Source organism: Besnoitia besnoiti, chromosome IV (genome assembly GCF_002563875.1).
Source record: "Besnoitia besnoiti strain Bb-Ger1 chromosome IV, whole genome shotgun sequence".
Taxonomy (NCBI): Eukaryota; Apicomplexa; class Conoidasida; order Eucoccidiorida; family Sarcocystidae; genus Besnoitia; species Besnoitia besnoiti.
In genome coordinates this window covers 2,706,403-2,726,732 of record NC_042359.1, presented here as the reverse complement: position 1 = coordinate 2,726,732, position 20,330 = coordinate 2,706,403, and the positions used below count along the sequence as shown (strand labels likewise).

Genomic DNA, 20,330 nt, shown 5'->3' with positions numbered 1-20,330 from the left:
CCGCCTCGTGGCGGTTAGGTCCGTGCCACCGCTCCACTCAAAAGCGATACCGTCACCCCCACCCTCGTTTCCTTCGTTGAGGCACCCACGCCGCGTAGAAATTGAGACATCGCGTGGGAATGGTTAAGCGGAGCTTCATATATAGGTTTCTTGCCACTTGGTCGCCCTGAGAGACGTAGGCGTAGCGACGCGGACTAGATCCAGTGAAGCTGACACAGAGGAGAAAAAGTTTTGTGCGTGCATCGTATGGGCACAACAGGGGCCGCAGCGAGAACGTAAATGCCCAAAGGTCAACTGATGCAGGTATGCATACCTATGGCTTGGCCGAAAATACACAGGAGAGACAACGTCGGGGGGCGTCCAGCGAGGGGAGGGACCCAGGCACGGTTTAAATGTCGGATTCGTGTTGGTCCCATGAGCGACAGTCCACCATGGGAGGTCGTCGCCGGCAGCCTAGAGAGCGTTCAACTGCTTAGGCGTTAGCCGCAAGCGCTCGGAAGGACGGGAATCGCCTGTCTCCATCGAAGTGCATACACAAACCGGTACCGTTTTGACGCCTTTTCGAATACTCAGTAGAGCTGGTGCAACACATACCACCCTGGAAATCATCGCGGAACCGCGCTCCTGCGCCTGAATACATATAGCTGAAGCTCCACGCCTGAGAGGCACGCGCCGTTGTGCCGCCGACCGTGGAATCTATGGCACTCTCCAAGGTTGGATGGCGAGCGCCATCACGCGAGCTTTTCACCGGGGACGATCTGCAGCAGCATTTCGCGGATCTTGCACAGCCTGAAAAGTCATTATCCACATTTTCTGTCCTTGGACTCCGTACGTACGCTTCGCTGGAGTGGCTGCCAGCCGAATTTGAAGCTTGGCAACTCAGCGCGTCTCGGTCGCTACTCGTTGTGGTTTCATCGCCGCGCTGCAGAGTACCGCTGCCAGTCGACCTACCCATTCCTCTTGGTCAGCACTCAACTCCACAACCCGAACATGGATTGCAGATGCGTCGCCCCGCTCTCTCGCCCGCCACCCCGCGCTGCAGCTGGAAAGGGGCTTCACTGCATGCGTTAAGAAATGAGAAACTCTGAAGCTTTTTCCCCATCTGCGGGCACGGTCTAGTCGACCCAGTTCGATATCGACACAGAGGCGGTCTCGGCACGCACAAAATGCCACCACAGCTTCGGAATGAAAAGGATGTCTCCTGGATGGACAACAGCCTCGAGACCCCGCTTCCGATCAAACAGCGGAAACGACGCCTGCAACCACTTGCTGTCATCTTCTTCGCCAACGGCATCACACGCGTTCCTATCGAGAAGTGTCATACCTGCAGCGTCTGACTCGCGCGCGCCCTCGTGTCCTTCACCTGCCGTCGTCGCCGCTGACGCGGAGTGCGACACGTCCCGCGAACGCTTGCCCTCTCTGTCCTGTGCCCGTACCTGCCCCCTTTCCGAATCTGTGGCCTTGTCTGCTTGCCTCTCGAGACGGCCGTCTGTCTCTGTCTCCGTCTCGGGCGCGTAAGGCGCGTGCCGAGGCGGCGGCAGGTTCAGGCGTCGTCGCTTTGCGAATGCTAGCCGCTGCCCTTCCTCGTCTGCCTCTCCAGCCTCTGCGGTGCCCCCGCCATGCGCCTCGCTGCCCTTCCCGGCACCGTCAGAGTAGCTGTCGACCGGCTCATGTGCCTGGCTGCCCTCGCCCTCTTCGTGCCTCCCGGGGTCGCCTTCTGCCAGGAAAAGCTCCAGTGGAACACCCGAAGTGTTTGTGAGCGGCCCCTGCAGCGAGCAGCGCAAAACAAAAAAGCACCGTGTTTCACGTAGACGACACGAGCAAATGCGCAGTGGCAGCACGCCTCGTCGCAGCCTCCTCGCAATCTCAGTGCGCTCGCAGCGAGTGCGCTGCAGTTGTTCAGTCCTTTTTTCTGCTGTTCTTGGCTCCTGATCTCCAAAGCGTGTGGGCGCGCCGCCGCTCAGGCCCGCGCCTAGGATCGCTCTCGTGTCCCGCCCCTCTCTATCTGCCTGCTCAGCACGCACGGATGGCGGAGGGGCGGCGTCAACGGCAACGAGAGACTCTCACCTTCGGGAAGGGATAGAGAGAAGCGGAGGCGTCAGGCGCGAAGAGCTGCAAGCGCTTGGTCCCAACGACCTGAACGAAGAAATTCTGCCACGCGTCGGTGTGCGCGGGCGACACCGTCCCTGCAGGCCCTATCCAGGCGAGGCGAATAAGCGTGTCTGAGTTCGCAGCTGTACGCACCGCACGTCAAACACAGGGCAAGAGCAGACTACCTTATTCTACAGAGGGAGTCTGCAGCATGCAGACACAGCGGTAATCGGGCAATACAGAAGCACCGACATGCAGCGGCAAACGCGCAGTTCCTCTGGCACATGACAGGACCACATCGGCGCCATGCTTCGTGGGACACGCACAGGAATGGGCGGCAACGGCGGGAACCGGATGACTCAAGGCGGCGCTCATCAGGGCAGACATTTGACGAGAGACACGAGCCCATGAAGCAGCTCGCATCCTCGGCAGTCAGCGGCTGGGCCACGCACAAACGAGCAGACAAGGCGGGGGCTGCATGCGTTGCTCTCTGCACGTCTCGTCGGGCACCAGGGCCCACCTGGAAGTTTGTAGACGAGGCGCAGATCCGGAGACAAGATGCGGCACTGTGCATCCACTATGAAGCTCGTGCGACAGTCTCCGCACGCAGCTGATGAACTCAGAAATGGCAAGTCCCACGCAGGCCCCCTTCGATCTGCCACCGGGCTGCAACCTCCTCTCGGGACCTTCAGCACAGCTCGCGTTTCGCCGCGAGGCGATCCTCACCGCAGAGCAAGAAGTCAGGCGCGGGACAGTCCGCTGCGAGCGCCGGCACCTGCTCCAGCAGGGCGTGCTGAGCCATGTAGAGCACAGGGGCTTCTTCGTCGCTTGCGGCGCGCGCCGTTCTGCGCGTTCGTTCACGTTTCGCGCTCTGGGTACTCTGCGGCCTTGGAGGGCGCGGTCGCCTCGGCGACTCCTCGGCTGCGCGGGCAACGCGGCCCGAACGCCTGCGGCTTTCAGCTGCTGGTCCGCCGGCGCCTGCAGAGCCACTTTCCGCGCTAGGCCCCACAGTTTTCCCGTCGCCGTCCGCCGCCCGAAAGTCTGCGCTTCCCTGCTGCTGGATGACTTCGGCCGCTTCACCGCCGCCGACCGCGGCCCTTCCTCCAGGGCCTTCAAGGCCTTCTGCCTCGTCGCTCGTCTCCTCCTCTGGCTCGAGGACGGCCGAGAGCAGCGCCTCGCCGCGGATGAGCTGCTGGGTCCAATCCTCGGCGGTGTACGCGCGGCCGACCTCGACCGGCAGGAGCCTGTCGCTCAGTTTCTGCTTCAGAAAACTCCAGTCGCTCCACTTGGCGACAGCAGGCCAGTGAGCGGCACCGCCGCGAATGAGCACGGGACGCTGCGGCGCGAAAAACTGCGACAGAAAGCCGGAGAAAGAGAGGTCGCTCGCGTCGACCAGAGGAACCATCTGCATGCCCCATCGACTACTGTAGGTCGCCGACCTCCCAAGAGACCCGCCCACGGATCCAGCTGGGTCTCGACGCCCTTCCGCGCGAGCTGAACTGCCCCCAGCACGGCCCTGCTTTTTTTCGTCGGATTCGGACGCGCACCGCCGACAAGCCTTCGCAGCAGGCGGGGACTGAGCGGCAGGAGGAAGCAGTCGCCACCTGTTTTCTTTTGCCTCAGCGAGCTTCGTCAAGAGCGACTGCAGCAGACGGTACACGGGCGTGTTCGGGCCGCCCATAATCAACCCAAGATCCGCGTACCGAAAGGCGAGACGGGCGAAGCCGCCACCGTGGCGAGGGGGGCTCGGCGGCAGTTCAGCAACTGACAAGTGCTCTCCAGACTCGTCGGATTCGTCTCCTCCGGAGGCGTCGCTGTCTCCACCGCTGTCGGTGTCGTCATCTCCACAATCCGATGGCGCTCCCACCGCGCCAGAACCTAGCCGGCACCTTCTATTCGATTCCCTCTCTCTCTCTCCTGCCCAGTTCCCTTCAGCGCTGCATGCTCCGACTGGCGCAGTTGCCGCCGCCGCCGACCTATGGGCTCTCGGTTTCTCCGTTCTGGTTCGCTGGAGCTTGGCGGCGCTTGCGTTGGCAGCGTACAGGACGCCGAGCAGCAGCGCCGTGAGGGCGTAGAGGCCGCGAAACGTCTGCGGAACTTCGCTCCATTTCCCCGCGTGCAACGACCTCCAACTCGCCGCGTGCAGAGCGTCGACTCGCGCCTTGGTCTCAGCTAGCCAAGACACGCGAACGCGTCGACAGAGGGACCCGCCGGCGGCCGCGCTAGCCGCGGACAGCAACGCGGAGGGGTGACCGCGGGACGAAGAGGCGAGAAGACCACAGGGCGAGGCCGAAACTCCCCCTTGAAGAGGCGACAGAGGCGAAGGGGACAGAGGCATACTGGAGGGAGACGAGGCGGAACGCGGAGACGAGGAAGAACTCCCGCTCGCCTTCTCCACCTTCTGTTTTTTCTCAGCTGACGCATCTCGATCCGCGCCAGGCCGCTCCTCGTGGACCGGATCCTCCTTCTCCACGTCAGTGGTGACAGCGCATTCCGGGTTCTCTCCACGAGTCGCACAGTGACAGGTCTCCGCTTCCGGTAGCGAGTCCAGTCGCCCCGAAAAGACAGGCGCCTGGAAGAAGGGTGCGCGCGGGTCAAAGCTCGGGAAAAACGCAAACGGCGGCTCCGCGAACGCCTTTAAAACCGCCGCGATGAGCAACCGATGCCCTGGAGGCAGCTCTGCGCCGCGGTCGGCCGCAGCTTCTGAGACATTCGCAGACAGGAGACACTCGTGAGGGGCGGCCCGGCCACAGGGGGGGGAGACCCCACACCAGAGACGGTGGAAGCGATTTCCTGCGAAGCCGCACGGACGCTAGACGGAAGCACTCACGCTGCAGCACCCAGGGCTGCTTGGGCACGCAAACAGAGACGATACGCAAGGCGCGCGGAGCGCGCTGACACATCTGAAGGATCTGTTCTGCTGCATGGAGTTCGGGGCTGTCTGTCTCCATGTCTCTGCATGACTCTCCGTCACGCCGAGAAATTCACTGACCTCCAAGGAGCGGCGACGCTCGCAACCCTATTCCAGGCACGACGATGCAGGCGCGGTCGGTACCTTGTTCAATCGATGTGAGGCGCGACACGCAGGTCCCAGAGACACGTACCTCGTTGGAAATACGAGAGAAGCTGCGTGAGGCCGGCTTCCGCCGTGAAGAACTCGCCACCAAAAAACGCCAGGGCTCGAATGAAGTGGCAACGCCAACAGGACGCCGACACACCACGTGTCTCCTCTTCGCCGCCGCAGGCTAGCCGCTCCGCCTCTGCCCAGGTCTTGGCCTCACGCGTGCTTTGCCTTCTGCCGTCTCTGCTGTGAGGCCTCCGCCCACCGCTGTCGCCAGGCCGCCCCTCACGAGTGTCTCCAGGCGCCGCTGCGGCTCTGTGGACGGCTGCGCGTCCCCCTCTTCCTGTGGAGAGCGACTGTGGCTCGCTTCTCTCCTCGCTGCTGCGAGGCTGTCTCGCTCCCTCAGGCTGACTCTGTGACGCTGCTGCGTCCGCGCCGTGGACCCTGAGGGCCTCGGCCCAGGTGCCGTCGTGGAACGTCTCCTCGGGGGCTCCACGCATCGCGCTGTGAAGTTCCCGATTCCGAGAGCCCCTGGCGGAGTCAGCTCATGGACGCAGCACCCACACACCACACACCCGCCTTTATCCGGGCTGCCTTGACCTCAACATCAGGTAGATACTTCGATGCAAAATTCGCGTGCTGAGCGCGTGCGAGAGGAACTGCAGGGTCCCAGGGCTTCCCTAGGCACGCGCTTCCTGAGTAGATAAAGTGCATGAGGTCCCCACACAATAGGAAGAAGGGGGGTCTTTGAAGCGAGCAGCTGGCTCCACGAAGAACTTGTTTTCATGAGAGCGAGCCCAGAGCCCCTCGCCCTCTGGAAGCGAAGGAGAAAAACACACTCTCTCGCCTCCAAGTTAACATGCCCTCTGCGATTGCTAATTTGGTTCACATGATGGATTACGTGTAGATGCGACTTTATTTAGAGAAAAAAGCGATAGGCAAAGCCAGGCAAAACAGTAGGAAGCCGGAGAGGGCTGTAGCGCCCAAGCAATATCAGGAAAAAGGACGTCGCCAGTGAAGCAGGTAGTCGAGGCTTCGTGTCTCGGTTCAAAAACCTCTGTCAACCAGCGTGGCTGTAGCCCAACTAGAATCCCGATTCCCACTTTACGGGCGAGACCGAATCACAGAGAGAACGAAAAAACAAAACACACTCAAGCTCCTCTACCAGACGAAGCGAAGGACGTCTTCAGCCTACTCGGGATTTTCAGCTGAATCTGGCGCATGCAATTTGGACGATGATTTCTTGGGGAGACAGCAGATACGTGGACGACTGCATTCGGTGCCGCCGACCATTTTTTCTTTTTGCGGAGCCGCCTCAATTCGCCGCGAAACGAAAGCTTTTTCTTTCATTTCAAGATGGCGCTCCCGGTGGCACGCCGAGATTTCGCTTTTTGAGGGCTCCATATCTAGCCGGTTCTTGCGGACCTTTTCGCACTGCTCGCAGGCCGCGTCTCCGGTAGGCATGCGTGTCGATTTTGCACTTTATTCTCCTGGTGTAAGGAATTCGGTGTGTCGGCTTCAAAGTGTCGACTTCAAATTGTTGTCTGCTGCGTCCCTTGTTGCCTCGCTGCTATGCTGCACGCATCTGTTTTCGCCTGCTTCGAACCGCTTTTTTTCTGCTGCGCCTGCGTTCGCGTGATCTTTTCCGCTAAGCTGCCGCGTCTGCATGCCTCTCAGCCCTCCTGCAGCCCCTTTCTCTACTTTTTCCTGGCCCTCTTTCGCGTGACGCTTCACCTAGGCCCCCTAGCGGATGCTCCGGCTGCTTTGTACTCGGCTGTCGGCCGCACCGCGGGTCGCAGCGTCTCCGTTCCTGCACAAGCGAGACGAGTCTAGAGCGAACGCCCGCTGAACGCTAAGCGGCGAAGGCGGCGAAGACTGGACCCCGCCTGATTGAAGAACCGAGACAAGTTCGGCTCCTACGAGGCCGCTACCTTCCTGGCTTCATTCTGGCTCGAGAGGCGAGTTGTTTTGCGTGCCTCCTTTCAGCGGCAGAAAGAACATCCGCAGTAGCCTGCACATCGCCCAGCGGGCGTTGCCGCGGGCGTCCCGCTTGCTACGGTCTCCTGCGTGCAGCGCCCGCTTTCCTCACGGCCATCAAGATCGGGCGGCGGAGTGGAGAGGTTTTTCTCGCTCGTTTTTGATGCCTCGCGGGTCCCCCCCGCGGAAGACGCCAGAGCCGAGAGGCGGAGACCATCATCTGTCGGCGTTCTGAGACCCCACACGCGATGGCATTCCTTCTAGACCGCGCCTTGCGGTTGCAGACTACAGCGACCGTCTCCTCGCCGCTCTCCGTCCTTCTCTTCTTCTCTGGGCTCTTCCTGGGCACGGCGCTCGGCGCACTCCATCCCCTCGGCCAGAGTGCCTCGCGAAGGGCTTCGCCCGGCGGCCCTCTCGCGTGTCTGCTCTCTGCGCTGCGGTGCTTTTGGCTGTCGCTGGTGGGTCGACTGACCCCCTCCGGGCCCCTGGCTGCTCCCCCGGCGCCTTCGCGGTCTCTCGCCTCTTCCGAGGCGGACGTGTGCGAAGAACCGGAGCGGCGGCGCCCTGGCGCGAACGCGGAGGTCGGCGACGCAGAGGCCGGCGAGCGAGACAGAGCGCTTTCGAACGGATGGATTCGCGAGGGCGGCTCGCCCTCTTCGCCGCCGTCGTCGCTGCCTTCCCCGGCAGCCTCGGGCGCCAGCGTCCTCGCCGACGAACCCGCGGGGACTGCCGGCAGCGGAGACAGCTGGGTCGACGTCGGCAGCCTCGACGGGCGCGCGGCGGCTGAGCAGAACGTGCCGCGACACGCGAGAGTGGCCGAGAGTGGCGAAGCGGCCGGCGCCGTCAATCGGCGCGAGAGGGAAGCGGCTGCGTCTGTCTCTCTCCATCCTCTGTCTCCGTGCTTGGCGTTGTCCGTGGAGCGACCCGCTCCGCCGAGTGCGCTTCCGCGCCCGTGCCTTCCGCCTCGCTCGCACTTGTTTGGCAGCGGCCCTCTCCGCGCGCTGTGCTGCCGTTCACGCTCGGTGCTGTCGGCTGTTCTCGGTCGGCTGTCGCGCGGGACTCCGAGGGAGCAAGGCGAGCTGCGCTCCCGCTTCGGCTTCCGCCTCCGCGCTGACTGGTGGAACGAAACCGCCGAATACGCGCACCGATACAGTCGGCAGTTCCTCCTGTCTAACTGGGGGCTCGGCGCGCAGGCGCGGATCCGTCAAAGCGCCGTCCTCGTCGTCGGATGCGGAGGACTTGGGTGCCCTGCGGCGCTCTACCTATGCGCAGCGGGAATCGGTGAGCAGAAGTCAGAAAACCGGAGGCATGCGATGTTTACACTGTCACGAGACAGTCGACCGAGCCGAGAGAGAGAAATAGGTCTCTGCGACGCTCTCATGCAGCAAACGTGGGCGAGCGGAGCGACGGAGCGCCCGGGTCGCATGGTGCTTGCGTAGACTCGGTCCCTGAGTTTGCTGAACGGCTCCGGAGGCCGGTGTGGCGGCGAGGCGGTCAACAGCATAGGGAGGTCCTGGCGCATTTGTGTGATGAAGAGCTCGACGGTCCGATTCACGTGTCTGTACCTTCACATCGCTCGCATGAGCTCTGCAGGCAGCTAGCGTTGCCATTTGCTGGCACTGCGGCTTCCTGAAGGGGATGCATCTCAGCCCTATCCGCTCGCTGTGAATTGTTACCAGGCCGACTCGGTCTCGTCGACGGAGACGACGTCGAAGTCTCCAATCTGCAGCGGTAGGTTCAAGAGCGAGCGCTCGCAGCTGACTGATGGGAATGAGCACCCCGCTAGAGAGCCAGTCGCTTCGCAGCACGCTGGCGGAGACTTTCGTGATCTGCTGGCCTTTCGCTGGTGCATCTGCGGTGGCGGCTCCGCTGCTGGAGCTGTTTGACTCTTGTTTCGTTGGCATATGTGCTTGTCGTCGTCCTTTTAGGCAGGTTGCTCACACAGAAGCTAGGGCAGAGTCGAAGAAGGTCCACTCTCTCCGGGACTCCTGCCGGGCCGTGAACTCCCAGGTGCGGGGCTCTGTGTGGCTGAGCTCGGTCTACGGGTCGTCGCCCAAGCACTTCTGGATTCTGGGGGCTTGGGTGGGAGATTCTTTCGGGTCTCATATCTCACGCGAGGGGGTCTGGAAGCGTGAGCCTGAGCGGTTTAGCGCCTTTTTTGCGCCAGTTTAGGGTTTTCGTCTGGTGTTCGTACTGCTGATTGCATCACTCGAGCACAACCGCAAACGCGCGACATCCGACTTTTAGTGAGCGGGTCGTTTTCTCTCTGAAAATGCATACTTCATTAAGTCTGCGTGCCTTTAGAGCTGCGTTTAGGGCGTGGGTGGCTGGCGACGGCTGGGGTGTTTTTAGGCTGCAGACCGGCTTGCGTTCCTTAATTCTTCACGTCTACTTACATATAGCATTACAGATGCAGCCACGCGCGCATGCATTTACTTACGCAACCTGGAGCTCTCACGTGGCTAATCCGTTGCGGTTCACGGTGTCGAGCGTGCTCAGATAGCTATTGAGGCATTTCCGTTCCATGTCTCGTGGGAGAACGCGTTGGACTTAGTCAGCCGCTTTGACGTTGTCGTCGACGCGACCGACAATCAGCCCACGAGGTAACTGAATACACCGTTTTTGCCGCAGAAACTATTTGGCTGCCGGCAGCATGAGGCGCGTCTGGAGAGGCGGAAGGCGAGATTCGGAGAAGCGTACTGGTCCGCCGGAACTAACCTCTGCAGTGACGGTGGACTCACGTGGTTTTGACGCCAGGCCCCAAGTCTCCATGGGGGTGTGCCGGAGCCAGCCCGTTCGCACCTGACATGCTGTAGTCGCACTGTGAGCGTAATGAGGATCGAACGCTGCAGTTGGACCCGTGCCCTGTAGGTTTACTGCGGAATTCTTACACTTTCCTGAACCCGGGTGGCTGGGGCAACGACGCTCACGGGGCAGAAGAGCATGTTTCGTGTTGGGATGCATTTGCAAACATAGCTCTGAAGGCCGTTCCTGTTTCACCGGTGTATCTTCTCTGCGGTGCCTCAGGTTCCTTCTCAACGACGCTTGCCTGCTCGCAGGCAAGCCTCTCGTCTGCGGTAGCGCGCTCCGCTGGGAAGGTCAACTCTGCGTCTATAACCTCTCGTCTTTCCGCCATTCCGCAGCGGGCGCATCTACGCCTTCGTCATCCGTTGCTTTCGCCCCTTCTGTTTCCTCGCCGTGCTACCGCTGCCTGCACCCGTCGCCCTCGGTCGACTCCGAGGCCGGCGCGTGTGACGTGCATGGCGTCATGGGCCCTGCGCCGGGACTCATTGGCGTCCTTCAAGTCAGCCACAGTCTCTTCACAGAAATCAGATTCCTTTCCCACGTGACCTGCGTCTTCCACGCCACGCTCGGCAGTTCAAGGCGCGCTCCATGGCCGGTCGATTGAGGTTCTTTTCACTAGGTCGCTCGCAACGAGCTTTGTGTGTTGCTTCTCACGCAAGCTGCCGACTTCAGCCTGAGATTCTAGGCGCGTGGATCACTGGGTCAGTGCCAGGGACGGAAGCGTGGAGACGGCCAACCTACACACTGCTGTCTGGGGACAGCAGCATCCCGTGGAGCGCCTCCGCTGCATCTCATCGCTTCGTTCGCAGCCAAGCCCCAGACTCCAGCGCTATATGCCTTGTCTTTTCGTTTACTGAAGTCTCGAGTTCCCCGTATGGATTCCTTGGAGGTTGTTGCCTCGTGACTGTTTAGGCCTTGGAGGTTCTCAAAATCTGCGGGGGCCTTCGCCGCGCCGAGGACGAAGAGCGTCTGTTGGTCTTTGACGCTCTCGATGTCGACCGCCCCGTTCGCACGTTTCGCTTGAGACGGAAACGTGATGGCTGCGAAGGTACGCGGGGATCCGGAAGGGGAGGACAGCGGGAAAAAATTTTCAAAAGCTGGCGACCTCGGGCGGCGACAGACAGCGAATGACCATGCAGAAACAATAACGTGCAGTGGAATGGTCACCAACTATCGAGCGCTGTCTCCTTTCTCCTGTGCCGCGCAACCCGTTGTGCTTTCATTTTCGAGCTGCGTGCCCCCACTGCTGGCGTTCGGCGCCGCGCGTCAAGGACTTCGTTCAGGCCTCCTCGCTCTTTGTCTTTGTCCTCTGCTCCCTGCAGGGTGTGGCGCTGGACCCCAGCGCATTGCGTCGTTGACTGTAAGTCCAGCAGTCATGTCATCTGTGCAGAGGCGCATATGGGCACGGTGCGGCATCTCTGCTGCCGATATGACTGCACGACGTTGTAATGATCTACGCGTTCAAAGCCATGAAGCATTGTTTCTCGACGCATGGTGTCTCAGCGCCCATTCCACAACCTACAGGGCCTGCCAGTTTTTCGCGCGGGCAGAATGTCCGTCGCCTTGGAATCTGTTCCTTATCCCTCTGTTCCTTATCGCCTCCCAGCAGTCCCCCCCCCCCCCCCCTCGGGAGCAGCTTGGCTTCATCAACTCCTGGTCGTTTGACTGCCTTTGATGACGTGTTCGCCGCTTGTTCATCGTATATGTGTGTGCGCATGCTCCGCGTTCGCTTTTTGGTTCAGGCGCGCCCGGAGTACGCGGCTGTGTGCCCGTTTCCCGTCCTCCCTGCCCACCTGCGGATGTCGCCATCTCGCTTCACCTTCCTGTTTTCGCTCCAGTTGCTTCACCACCGTCAACTGGCGTCGCTGCTCACGGCTGGCTTCTGGTCCGGTCTGCTTCTGCCTTCCGCAGACGCCGCTCGCCAGCCATCAGCCCGTGACGCGTCCGCGCCACAGCTGCATCTGCAGAGCTCAGCAGATCGCGGGGAGGGGCGTCGGCCTGCCGCAGGCGTCCCCGCGACTGCCGGGGGCGATGCTCCTGCAGGCAGACGCGACAACAGTGAGAACGCAGCTCGCACCCTCCCCTCCGCGGCCGCTGCAGGCGGCAGCGCAGCTGCTCGCTGCTGCTCTCCGCTCGCTTGCTCGTCATTTCTTTCCGCGCCTCAGGAGGAAGCCGTGAAGGCGGCCCTGCGCACGGTCCTGCTGTCCTTTAGCCGAATAAGCACGGAAAGTCGCCCAGAACGCGCCGCTATTGGAAGCGAGTGTGGCCTCGAGAGCGTTGACTCGAAACGCGCCGCAGCTGAGGGGATGCGAAGGAATGCGCAGCAAAAGGAAGAAAATTATATTCTCGTCCCTATCGACGTGCGTCCTGTCGAACACATACAAGTCGGTCAGCTGCCGTTCGCCCTCCACATCCCGCTGCCGCAGCTGCGGAGGCAAGTTGAGGCCTTTCGGAAACTTGAGGTGCAAGAGCTGATAAGAGGCGCCACCCTAGCGCCACACGATACCGAATCCGACAGCGAGGACGAGAGTAGTGAGGCGACCAGATCGCAGGGAGGAGACAGCCAAGACGCCCGCTCGCAGGAAATTGAGCAGGTTGGAGAGGACCGCGGTGCAGTCGCTGTCGCGGCGGACAGAGGCGACGGAAGTGACAATCCAGCTTGCACGCCGACGTCTCGCCGCTGCCAGGTCACATCGCTTCAGCGCTTTGTGCTCCAGCAGCTCCTCGGGTTCTCTCTCGAAGACTTCCAGCCGCCCCGTCGGGCGCTGCCGGCGCACTTACACTTCATCTGCGTCCTTATTTGCCGACGCGGGAATGATAGCGCCATTGCGACCAAGCTTCTGGCGAGTTTAGATGAAGAGTGTGCATCCGCGGAAATCAGCACGGACGCACAAAGCCAGTCTGAAGTGCAAGGGAGACGGATGGCAGCGCATGGCTCCACGGATCCGAGCGCTGAGGTTACCAAGAATTTTATACCCAGCGTCTCAGTACTCAACCTGACGGGGGGTCTCCTTCAGCTCCAGAGGGATGGATTTCTCCCTATGCCGATTGTGTAGATTCTAGAGCTTTAGTGAGGAAGTGCGAGCCCCCGGAGAGGACCTGAGGAGCGGAGTGAGATGCAGCTTTAAACTGTCAATATCGAAACCCAGAATGCACCGTGTCTCGCGTATCCTTCCCGGAGAGAGGTGACAAAATACTCATGTCCCACATTACCACTCTACGTACAAAAAGTAGTGATCATACGAGCACCTGAGTTCCCGAGCAGCTCCCTGTTGGCGCGTCGATAGACACGGCGGGAGGAAAACTCAAGGATTCGTGTTCCAGCCGCTAGCGAGTGTGTTTGTTTGTGCACGCGGTGACCAGCAGTTTCGGCATATCGCGGTGTCTCAAAACTGCCGTGACCGCGATGCATGAGCGTTTCTGACTGGCAGATCCGCTATCCTTAAAGCACGTTCGCTGAGCTGAGGATGGAGCTCGACGCACTGATGTTGGGTCGCCTTCTGAGAATGAAGGTCAGCGAGGTAATTACAGATCCTAATGGCGTAGCGTGCTTCCCAGACTGCACGTCTGCGGAATAGACCAAGGGATCCCCCTTCGTTGAAGGACAGTCTGAAGAACGACTCCCGTCCGGAAAAAGCCTTATCACAAAAACTCGTAACGGTATCTCATTTATGACACTCCAATCAGCACGAAAAGGAAAAACGGAACCTGAGGGTAAACCGCACCGAAACCCCACAGAAAAAATCCATGTACGAGTCCTCGTCCTGCTGCTATACACAGTCGTGAATATGACGACGCACTGGTTTCAGCCGTTACGTATAAGGATGTGTAGCTTACTCTTCCATACATTCGAAATTACGCGATGTCTAGAAACGCCCCCTAGCTCAGGTAGGCTCCTCCCCACAGCTTTGCATGTACGCATATATATATATATATATATATATATATATATATATATATATATGCTGGATTCAGTCCACTCGAATGTGCTGAATAAGTCGACTACCTTCAGTCCCAAACTGTCTGGAGAGAGCAAAGACAACAAAATGCCGGAGTGTCTCTGACGAGAAAGGCTACGGCCTCCCTCACTGGGCGACTTTCGTAGTGGCTCACGGACCGCCTCTGCTTTTGCTGAGACGGACAGCCCCTTTTCATCATCGCCCAGAATCGCTGTAACCAGGGGGGCTAGCGATGAGCAAGACTAACAGCTTATCGCCTTTTTAGGATACACGTGCACAAGCAGCACACTGAAAGGCACGCTGCGATATTTACCGGGGGACCTGCCGGCTGAACCAAATCCTCTTCCATCCGCAGCCACCTCCCACACGAAATGTCACACGTCATACAGTGCGCTTTGCCAGTCGAATAGCAATGGAAGGGGAGGGGGAATAATAAAGCAAATCACTAGACCGCGTTCTGTGAAGTTCTCGTAAGTAGACGCAAATGCTCATCTGTGGTTGCCCCGCCTCCAAATCCTCAAGAATCTTCACGTTCCTTTGAGTGATTCTTGCCTTTCTTTTGGTCCTTCTTTCCGTCTTTATCACATTTCTTCTTGTCCTTCATCGGCTGCTCCCCGTCTGAGTCGCTCTCGTCGTCGTCCTTGTTTCGCCGATGGCGCCGTGACTCGTCATCTTTGCTCTCTTTCTTCTTTTTCTTCTTTCGTTTCTTCTCGCTGTCGTCGCGGCTTCCTTGCTCCTGCTCTTTGTCATCATCATCGTGGCGCTTCTCCGTCTTCCGTTTCTTCTTCTTTTGCTTTCCATCTTGCTTCCGGCTTCTCTCAGTATCCCGGTGAGCTCGAGGAGTCGGAATACCGTGTGCCTGCTGGGACTCCTGCTCTCGGTCCGTTTGCTTGCTCGGCAGCGAAGGCGAGGAAGCCAGATCTCTTGCCCCTGCGCCGCCTTCGCGGGCCTCTTCCCTTTGGTCCATGTCCTCTCTACGTTCGTTCGCCTCTGGTGAGACTTCTTCCTCCTCTCTCTTGACGTGTTTCTCTTCGGCCTTGTCCTCGCTGTCGCTTCTGATCGTCTCCTCTTCCCGCTCGGCTCTTTCCGGCTCCAGCGAAATAGGCACAGCCGCCACTGCATTCCCGCCGTTGGCGCTCGCCTCCCTGGGCGTCTGCCGTCCAGCACTTCGATCTTGGGGCCTCTCAGGAGAGAGCACGGGCCTCGGCGTGGATCGGAGTGGAGGGAGGTTGGCTGGACGCGGAAGCGGAGCCGCAGGAGAAGAGGCATCCGACCGCGGCGTGGACGGAGACAGGGCTGCTTGTGTTTGAGAGCTCGGGCTCGTGGCTCCAGTCCTCGCGAGACTCGGAGGCGAGGGAGAGGGGAACGAGGGCGCGCGTTCGCGGCAAAGAGGCCCGTCGGACAGCGGGCAGGCGGACGCGGAAGCGAGGACACGGCCTTGACGACGGGGCGCCGAGATCGACGCCAGCGGCCGGTACGGGTGCGGCGCCGTCTCCATCTTCTTCAGCGCAGCCGCTCCGGGCTCCTCCCGCGGGGGGTCCCCTTCGTAAGTGAACTCACAGCGGAGATACACAGATCCTGCGCCCTGACGAAAGACTGGATTCACGAGAGGCCACCGCGACATCTGCGTCAGACGCATGTCCTCAAACCGCAGCAGCGGAGTCGAGCCTTTGTAGATCTGGTTCCCCGACGCGAGTTGCTCAGTCAGCGCGACGCGGAAGCCGGAAGGCGGAGTTCTCTCTTCGCCGGTGAGGGGGTCGACGCCCGTGTACTGTGTTCCTGACGGGACCTGCAGCACAATGCTCTGGTTGTTGAGCGGCACGGCGTAGTGCTTGATGCCGCTGTAGAAACCTTCGGCCGGCTGCGTGACTCGAGACGGACTGTCGATGGCCTTTGTCATCGCCTCGTCGTCGAAGTACACTGAGCAAAAAAATGTGCGGTCTTCGACCGCGTCGCCCTCCCTATTGACCGGCACGTCGGTAAGTCGGGAAAAGACGACTTTTGCGGACTTTGGTAGAACCTTCGTGGCGGACGCGACACTCTGCGAGCAGGGAATGGTTGGCGTGAAACGGCCCGTAGGCCCGCGAGCCCCGCTGAACTCCGTCGCCGTCCTCATAAAGGCCGAGGGCAGACTCCCCGGAGACGTTTGCCGCCCGGCACTCGCGCCGGCTGTGCCTCCCGGAGGGGTCGCCAGCAGCGCGGGGCCCTGCAGCTGCCCCTGCCGGAGAGTGGAGGTGGCGGAGAACAGCGTTCGAGTGGTGTCTCCCTGAGCTAGCGGCGGCGGTTTCACCTGCCGTGAGGAATCCTGCCCAGGCTGAGACCCCGCTGCGTTCTTCTCAGACTTGGCGTCCTCCCCGCCCTTTTTCCTCCGCGAGAACGGAAGACGGAAACAAAAGCAGGACATTGTGGCCTATGCTAGCACACGCCAGTCAGAAGCACAAGGCAGCAGCGAACACACAAGAAAACAGGGAGCGGCTCACAGAAGCGCGAGAGCGCAGCCGCCGGCGATCCGCAGAGGTAGAGCTAGAAGAGGGCAGAGCCAAATGGGATGGGAGACAAGGGAATTGCAGAGGCGAAAAGGGTGAGTCAGTTCGGAACCATGATGCAGCAACGCATTCCATGAGACGTGCCAATGCACGGACGCCAGAACTATGCAGCTTGCTGCGCGGACGCCACTGACCGGAAGCAGACGCAAGGCATGAGTGGCCTGGAAAAATCGGCATGCGAAGTGTGGAGAGTCAGACAAAATGGCGAAACAAGAGAGATGGCACTGTAAACAAGTGACAGTGAAGAAGCGACTGCATGTGATACTCTGCAGGAACCAACCGCAGCAGCGAACGACGCACCCGTGGAGTGAACAGGCACGTGCCCCAGCTCGGGAGGGAAGGACTGGACGGAATGAAAGGCCGATATTATTCGATTACGGATGAGAGCAGCGGTGGCGATTACAAAACACATGGAAGACTGAGGTCGAAGGTGTCTTTCCGCGCCGCGTCGTCTGCGAAGAAAACCAAGACTCCCTAGCCTACCGCGGAAATCGACAGTGGCGGCGGAAGAAAAACTGGCGCACACGCACGAAAGCGAGAAAGCTGGTAAAGGAACCAAATGGGGTACTTGAGAGTTCCTTGCTGAAAATACCAGGAAGAAATTGAACATGCCCAGTACGACACTCGGCAGGTGACGCGGAAAAGTGACCGGCGCCAGGAATTGCTACCCGGAAACAAACGCTACTTCGATGTAAAGTCGAATGCCTGAACTCCACAATTAGGCTCGAAGTGAAGACGCACAAAAAAAATATGCGTTCATGTTAGCGTTTACGAGAAGCATTCAGTGAGGGGAGCTCAGTCGCAGCCCCAGACGACCGCTTGCGTTCAACAATGCGCTACTCACCGCACTTACGGCATTTACTTTACGCGGTACTGCCGTATAGTGGAGCGAAAGTAAACGGAAAGCTTGAAATGCGGTCCATCCTGTAATTTGATGATTTGGAAGCATAGTTGCGACCGAGTTTACGGCGTCCAAGGAGGAAGTTCTCGACTTTGGCTAGGGAGAAACGCCTCTCGAAAACGCCCCAGGACCCGACTGTGCATGCGTGCCCCGTGACCTCAATCCGCTCACAAGGCAGCTACGGAAGCAGACGAAGAACAGGACTAGACTTCCCAAGTGAGGCTGGTTTGAACTACTGAAAATGTACCAATAGAGCCCTGTCCCCGTGCTGTCTGTGACTTCTTCTCCGGTGTACATGCCTCGTTATGATGTGCTTTGCGGAAGAGACTTCTTCCCGCATGGGAGACGACACACAAGCTGGAAACACGGGGTCGTCTGGCAACACTACAAGAAGCGAGACAGGTCGAGTCACCCTACTAGCGTTTCTTCCGGTACAGGATATCTAATTCTGAGGTTTGCCGCCATCGGCATGTGGTGATTCGTTAAGACAGATACATGACTGGTTGCCCAGGTTTCACATCGAAACGTTGCAATCCGTCTTCTGTGACTCTTGCCGAGCCGCTCGTGGTTATAACGCAGGCCAAGCGCCACCAGAGTAACATCTGAATACGTTCAACAGATGCATCCGAACGGCGGTAAAAGGCAGCGTGAAAAGTACCGACATGTTGCCGCGTGCAAGCTGCACTCTTCTCATGCCTCTTCAGCACCCTGTCGCGCCAGAGATTCTTTCTGCGTCACCGGATGCCTGCGCACGGCTGTGCTCCACGGTCACTGCTTACGTGACGCGAGCCATAAGCATTCGCGAAACTTATAGAACTTTTTCCCTTGAGTACTCTATCATGTAGAGTACAGGCTGAAGCTCCGTCGGGACGGCAACGCTGTCTCCGCATGACTATTGAAGGGACGATCTAATATTCTTTCGAGGGGCACTACCATCCTGCGAAGTAGCAATTATCGCAACTGCTGGACCCACAGATAATCGACCATTTGATTCACAGCACGTCAGTCTGGAACCCCCGGTCTGGCCCCAGACGAGTTTCGCACTTCAGTGTCACTAGCACCGTCATAATATGAACTACTCTCTTCTGTACTAGGCACTCTATAGCGTTCCTAGCGCTACTACTATGTAGTGCCATCACGACGCACAACCAAGTTCACAACAGTATGCACCATCTCGAGAAGACACTAGCCGTGCGTTAACGAACAGCAGACACGAAGCAGGAGCTTTGCCAATATCATAACAAACGGGCTCGTCGCTGAATGCGGCCGCTCATTCCCCAATGAGGGGGTCGGGACTGCACACTGGGACGTTATCGGGGTTGTGTCTGCTAGCATACGAGATCTGACTTGAGACAGTGACACAAACATGGCGCTACCGTACCGCACCCCCCATATAATAAGGCTCTGAAAAAAATTGGCGCGAACCGGCGAGAGAACTGCCGCATCTCCTTGTTCTTGCATTCGGCGTGAGCTCCCCTTCGACGTGTCCCGCTTGAAGACGCTGGGGCGCAATCGGTTCGATGTTTTGTATATTTTTCTGTGTGCCTTCAACACTGTTGCAGAGCCACAGGGTATGGCATGTCGGGCGAAGATCTTTTCTGGCGTCGTGCAGGGCAAACGAAGGTGGCATTCCAGCGACGCGCACGTTCACCACAGCGGCTCGTCCGAGAAGACTGCAATCGGCCTTGCGTGTGCATAGCTCGATGTCCGCGGTTTTTGCCAAGTTTTCTCTGTACGGCCTTCTCGTTGTTCTTGGTGGGAGGGAGCGCCTGTAAACGTACGGAACGTACCCAGCGGCGTGAGACAACCGCGGTGGAGGGCCGCGGCGGGGTAGGCGGGTTGTTCGGCACAGTTTTAGACCGACCGAAACTTTGTTAGTGAAACGGAACACTGTGTGGGCTCGTCGCACATGGGTGGGGGGGTGCCACCTTTAGCCGCCAAGGCTTTAGAGGGGCAAAGACTGTTGCTGCGCCACAGGTACTGGCGACCGAGGGGTGGGGGGGGGGGTGTGAGGACCTACTAATGATCCTGAAATGAATCCGTCTGAATGGTAGGAAACTCGGCGGGTTGTTCGTGTGTTACAGGCGTTGGCCTCTGTCTCACGAGGCTTGTGTTTATGCTTGCTCCCGATCCCGCAGCACACTAGGATCTACTGTGACGATTGCGAGGGCCGATGAAAGCTGCCAGCCGACAAAATGCACTCAGTTTTCTTCTTCCTCCCAGATGCAACTCGTTGGCGGCGCAATGACTAGAGTTTCTGTGGTAAACCCCTTGGTGTCGCCTCCCTGCCCCGCGAGGAAAGGGACTCAAGATACCTTGTTTCGTCGGTGCACCGCACTGCTTTTCGCTATGGAAACATAGCTTGATAGTGGAGTTTAGTGGCATGGTTCAATGGCTGGATTTGGTGGTCCCATTTTCCTTTGAAGCCGCGAAGCTGAAAGTTACCATGCCGGGTACGTCGGGTCGCGGTTGTAGTGCCTCACTGCTTGGCCCGCCCTTCTGTGTCACGCCCCTAGCGATGTCTCGCTTCCGCGTATCGACGAGATCTTGCATCTAGCTTTCCGCGTGCTTGGCGTTTGCGCTCATTACGTGCGGATTTTGATATTCCGAACCAAGGCGTTACACGGTCGCGCCGGCGCTGCCAGGGGGAGGAGCGACGCCCCCGTGTCGCCTGGCGCACCAGCCAGCCCCGAGTGTGTTTGTTCCGTTGGGGTCCTACGCACTAAATGACCAGCGCGTGAGAGTGTTTTTGATCAGGTTGGTATATTGTCGAAGACGGTGCGGAGGCAAGTCTTAACTACGGTCGGCGCGATGTGAAAGCGGGAGGATAGGGAAGGACCACCTGGCTCCACAGATACGGCTCCTGCGGCGTAGCAAATTTGACGCCGGCTTGCATTTGGTATCGTCTCCCCTTCACTTTTCTAACTCTGGGAAAGGACTGCTTACGAGACAATACCAAGAGGTGTGTCATTTCTGTTACGTGTCAACAT

General features: G+C 59.3%; 3 protein-coding genes across 3 annotated transcripts; 1 reads left to right on the top strand and 2 right to left on the bottom strand.

Annotated features, from left to right (window-relative positions):
- Window positions 1-1,115: 1,115 nt before the first annotated feature.
- BESB_055000 (uncharacterized protein) lies at window positions 1,116-5,652 on the bottom strand (the record flags this gene model as incomplete). The annotated part of the gene is made up of 4 exons (XM_029363935.1): window positions 1,116-1,766; window positions 2,068-2,234; window positions 2,818-4,884; window positions 5,196-5,652. 4 exons carry the CDS (start codon window positions 5,650-5,652, stop codon window positions 1,116-1,118), a joined length of 3,342 nt encoding a protein of 1,113 aa, XP_029219858.1.
- Window positions 5,653-7,377: 1,725 nt separating this feature from the next.
- On the top strand, window positions 7,378-12,990 carry BESB_054990 (ThiF family protein; the record flags this gene model as incomplete). Its single annotated transcript, XM_029363934.1, has 8 exons — window positions 7,378-8,410; window positions 8,809-8,860; window positions 9,058-9,139; window positions 9,629-9,732; window positions 10,157-10,433; window positions 10,847-10,982; window positions 11,257-11,294; window positions 11,677-12,990. The coding sequence occupies 8 exons, from the start codon at window positions 7,378-7,380 to the stop codon at window positions 12,988-12,990; spliced, it is 3,036 nt and encodes a 1,011-aa protein (XP_029219857.1).
- Window positions 12,991-14,410: 1,420 nt separating this feature from the next.
- BESB_054980 (uncharacterized protein) lies at window positions 14,411-16,297 on the bottom strand (the record flags this gene model as incomplete). Its single annotated transcript, XM_029363933.1, has 1 exon — window positions 14,411-16,297. The coding sequence occupies one exon, from the start codon at window positions 16,295-16,297 to the stop codon at window positions 14,411-14,413; it is 1,887 nt and encodes a 628-aa protein (XP_029219856.1).
- Window positions 16,298-20,330: the final 4,033 nt, after the last annotated feature.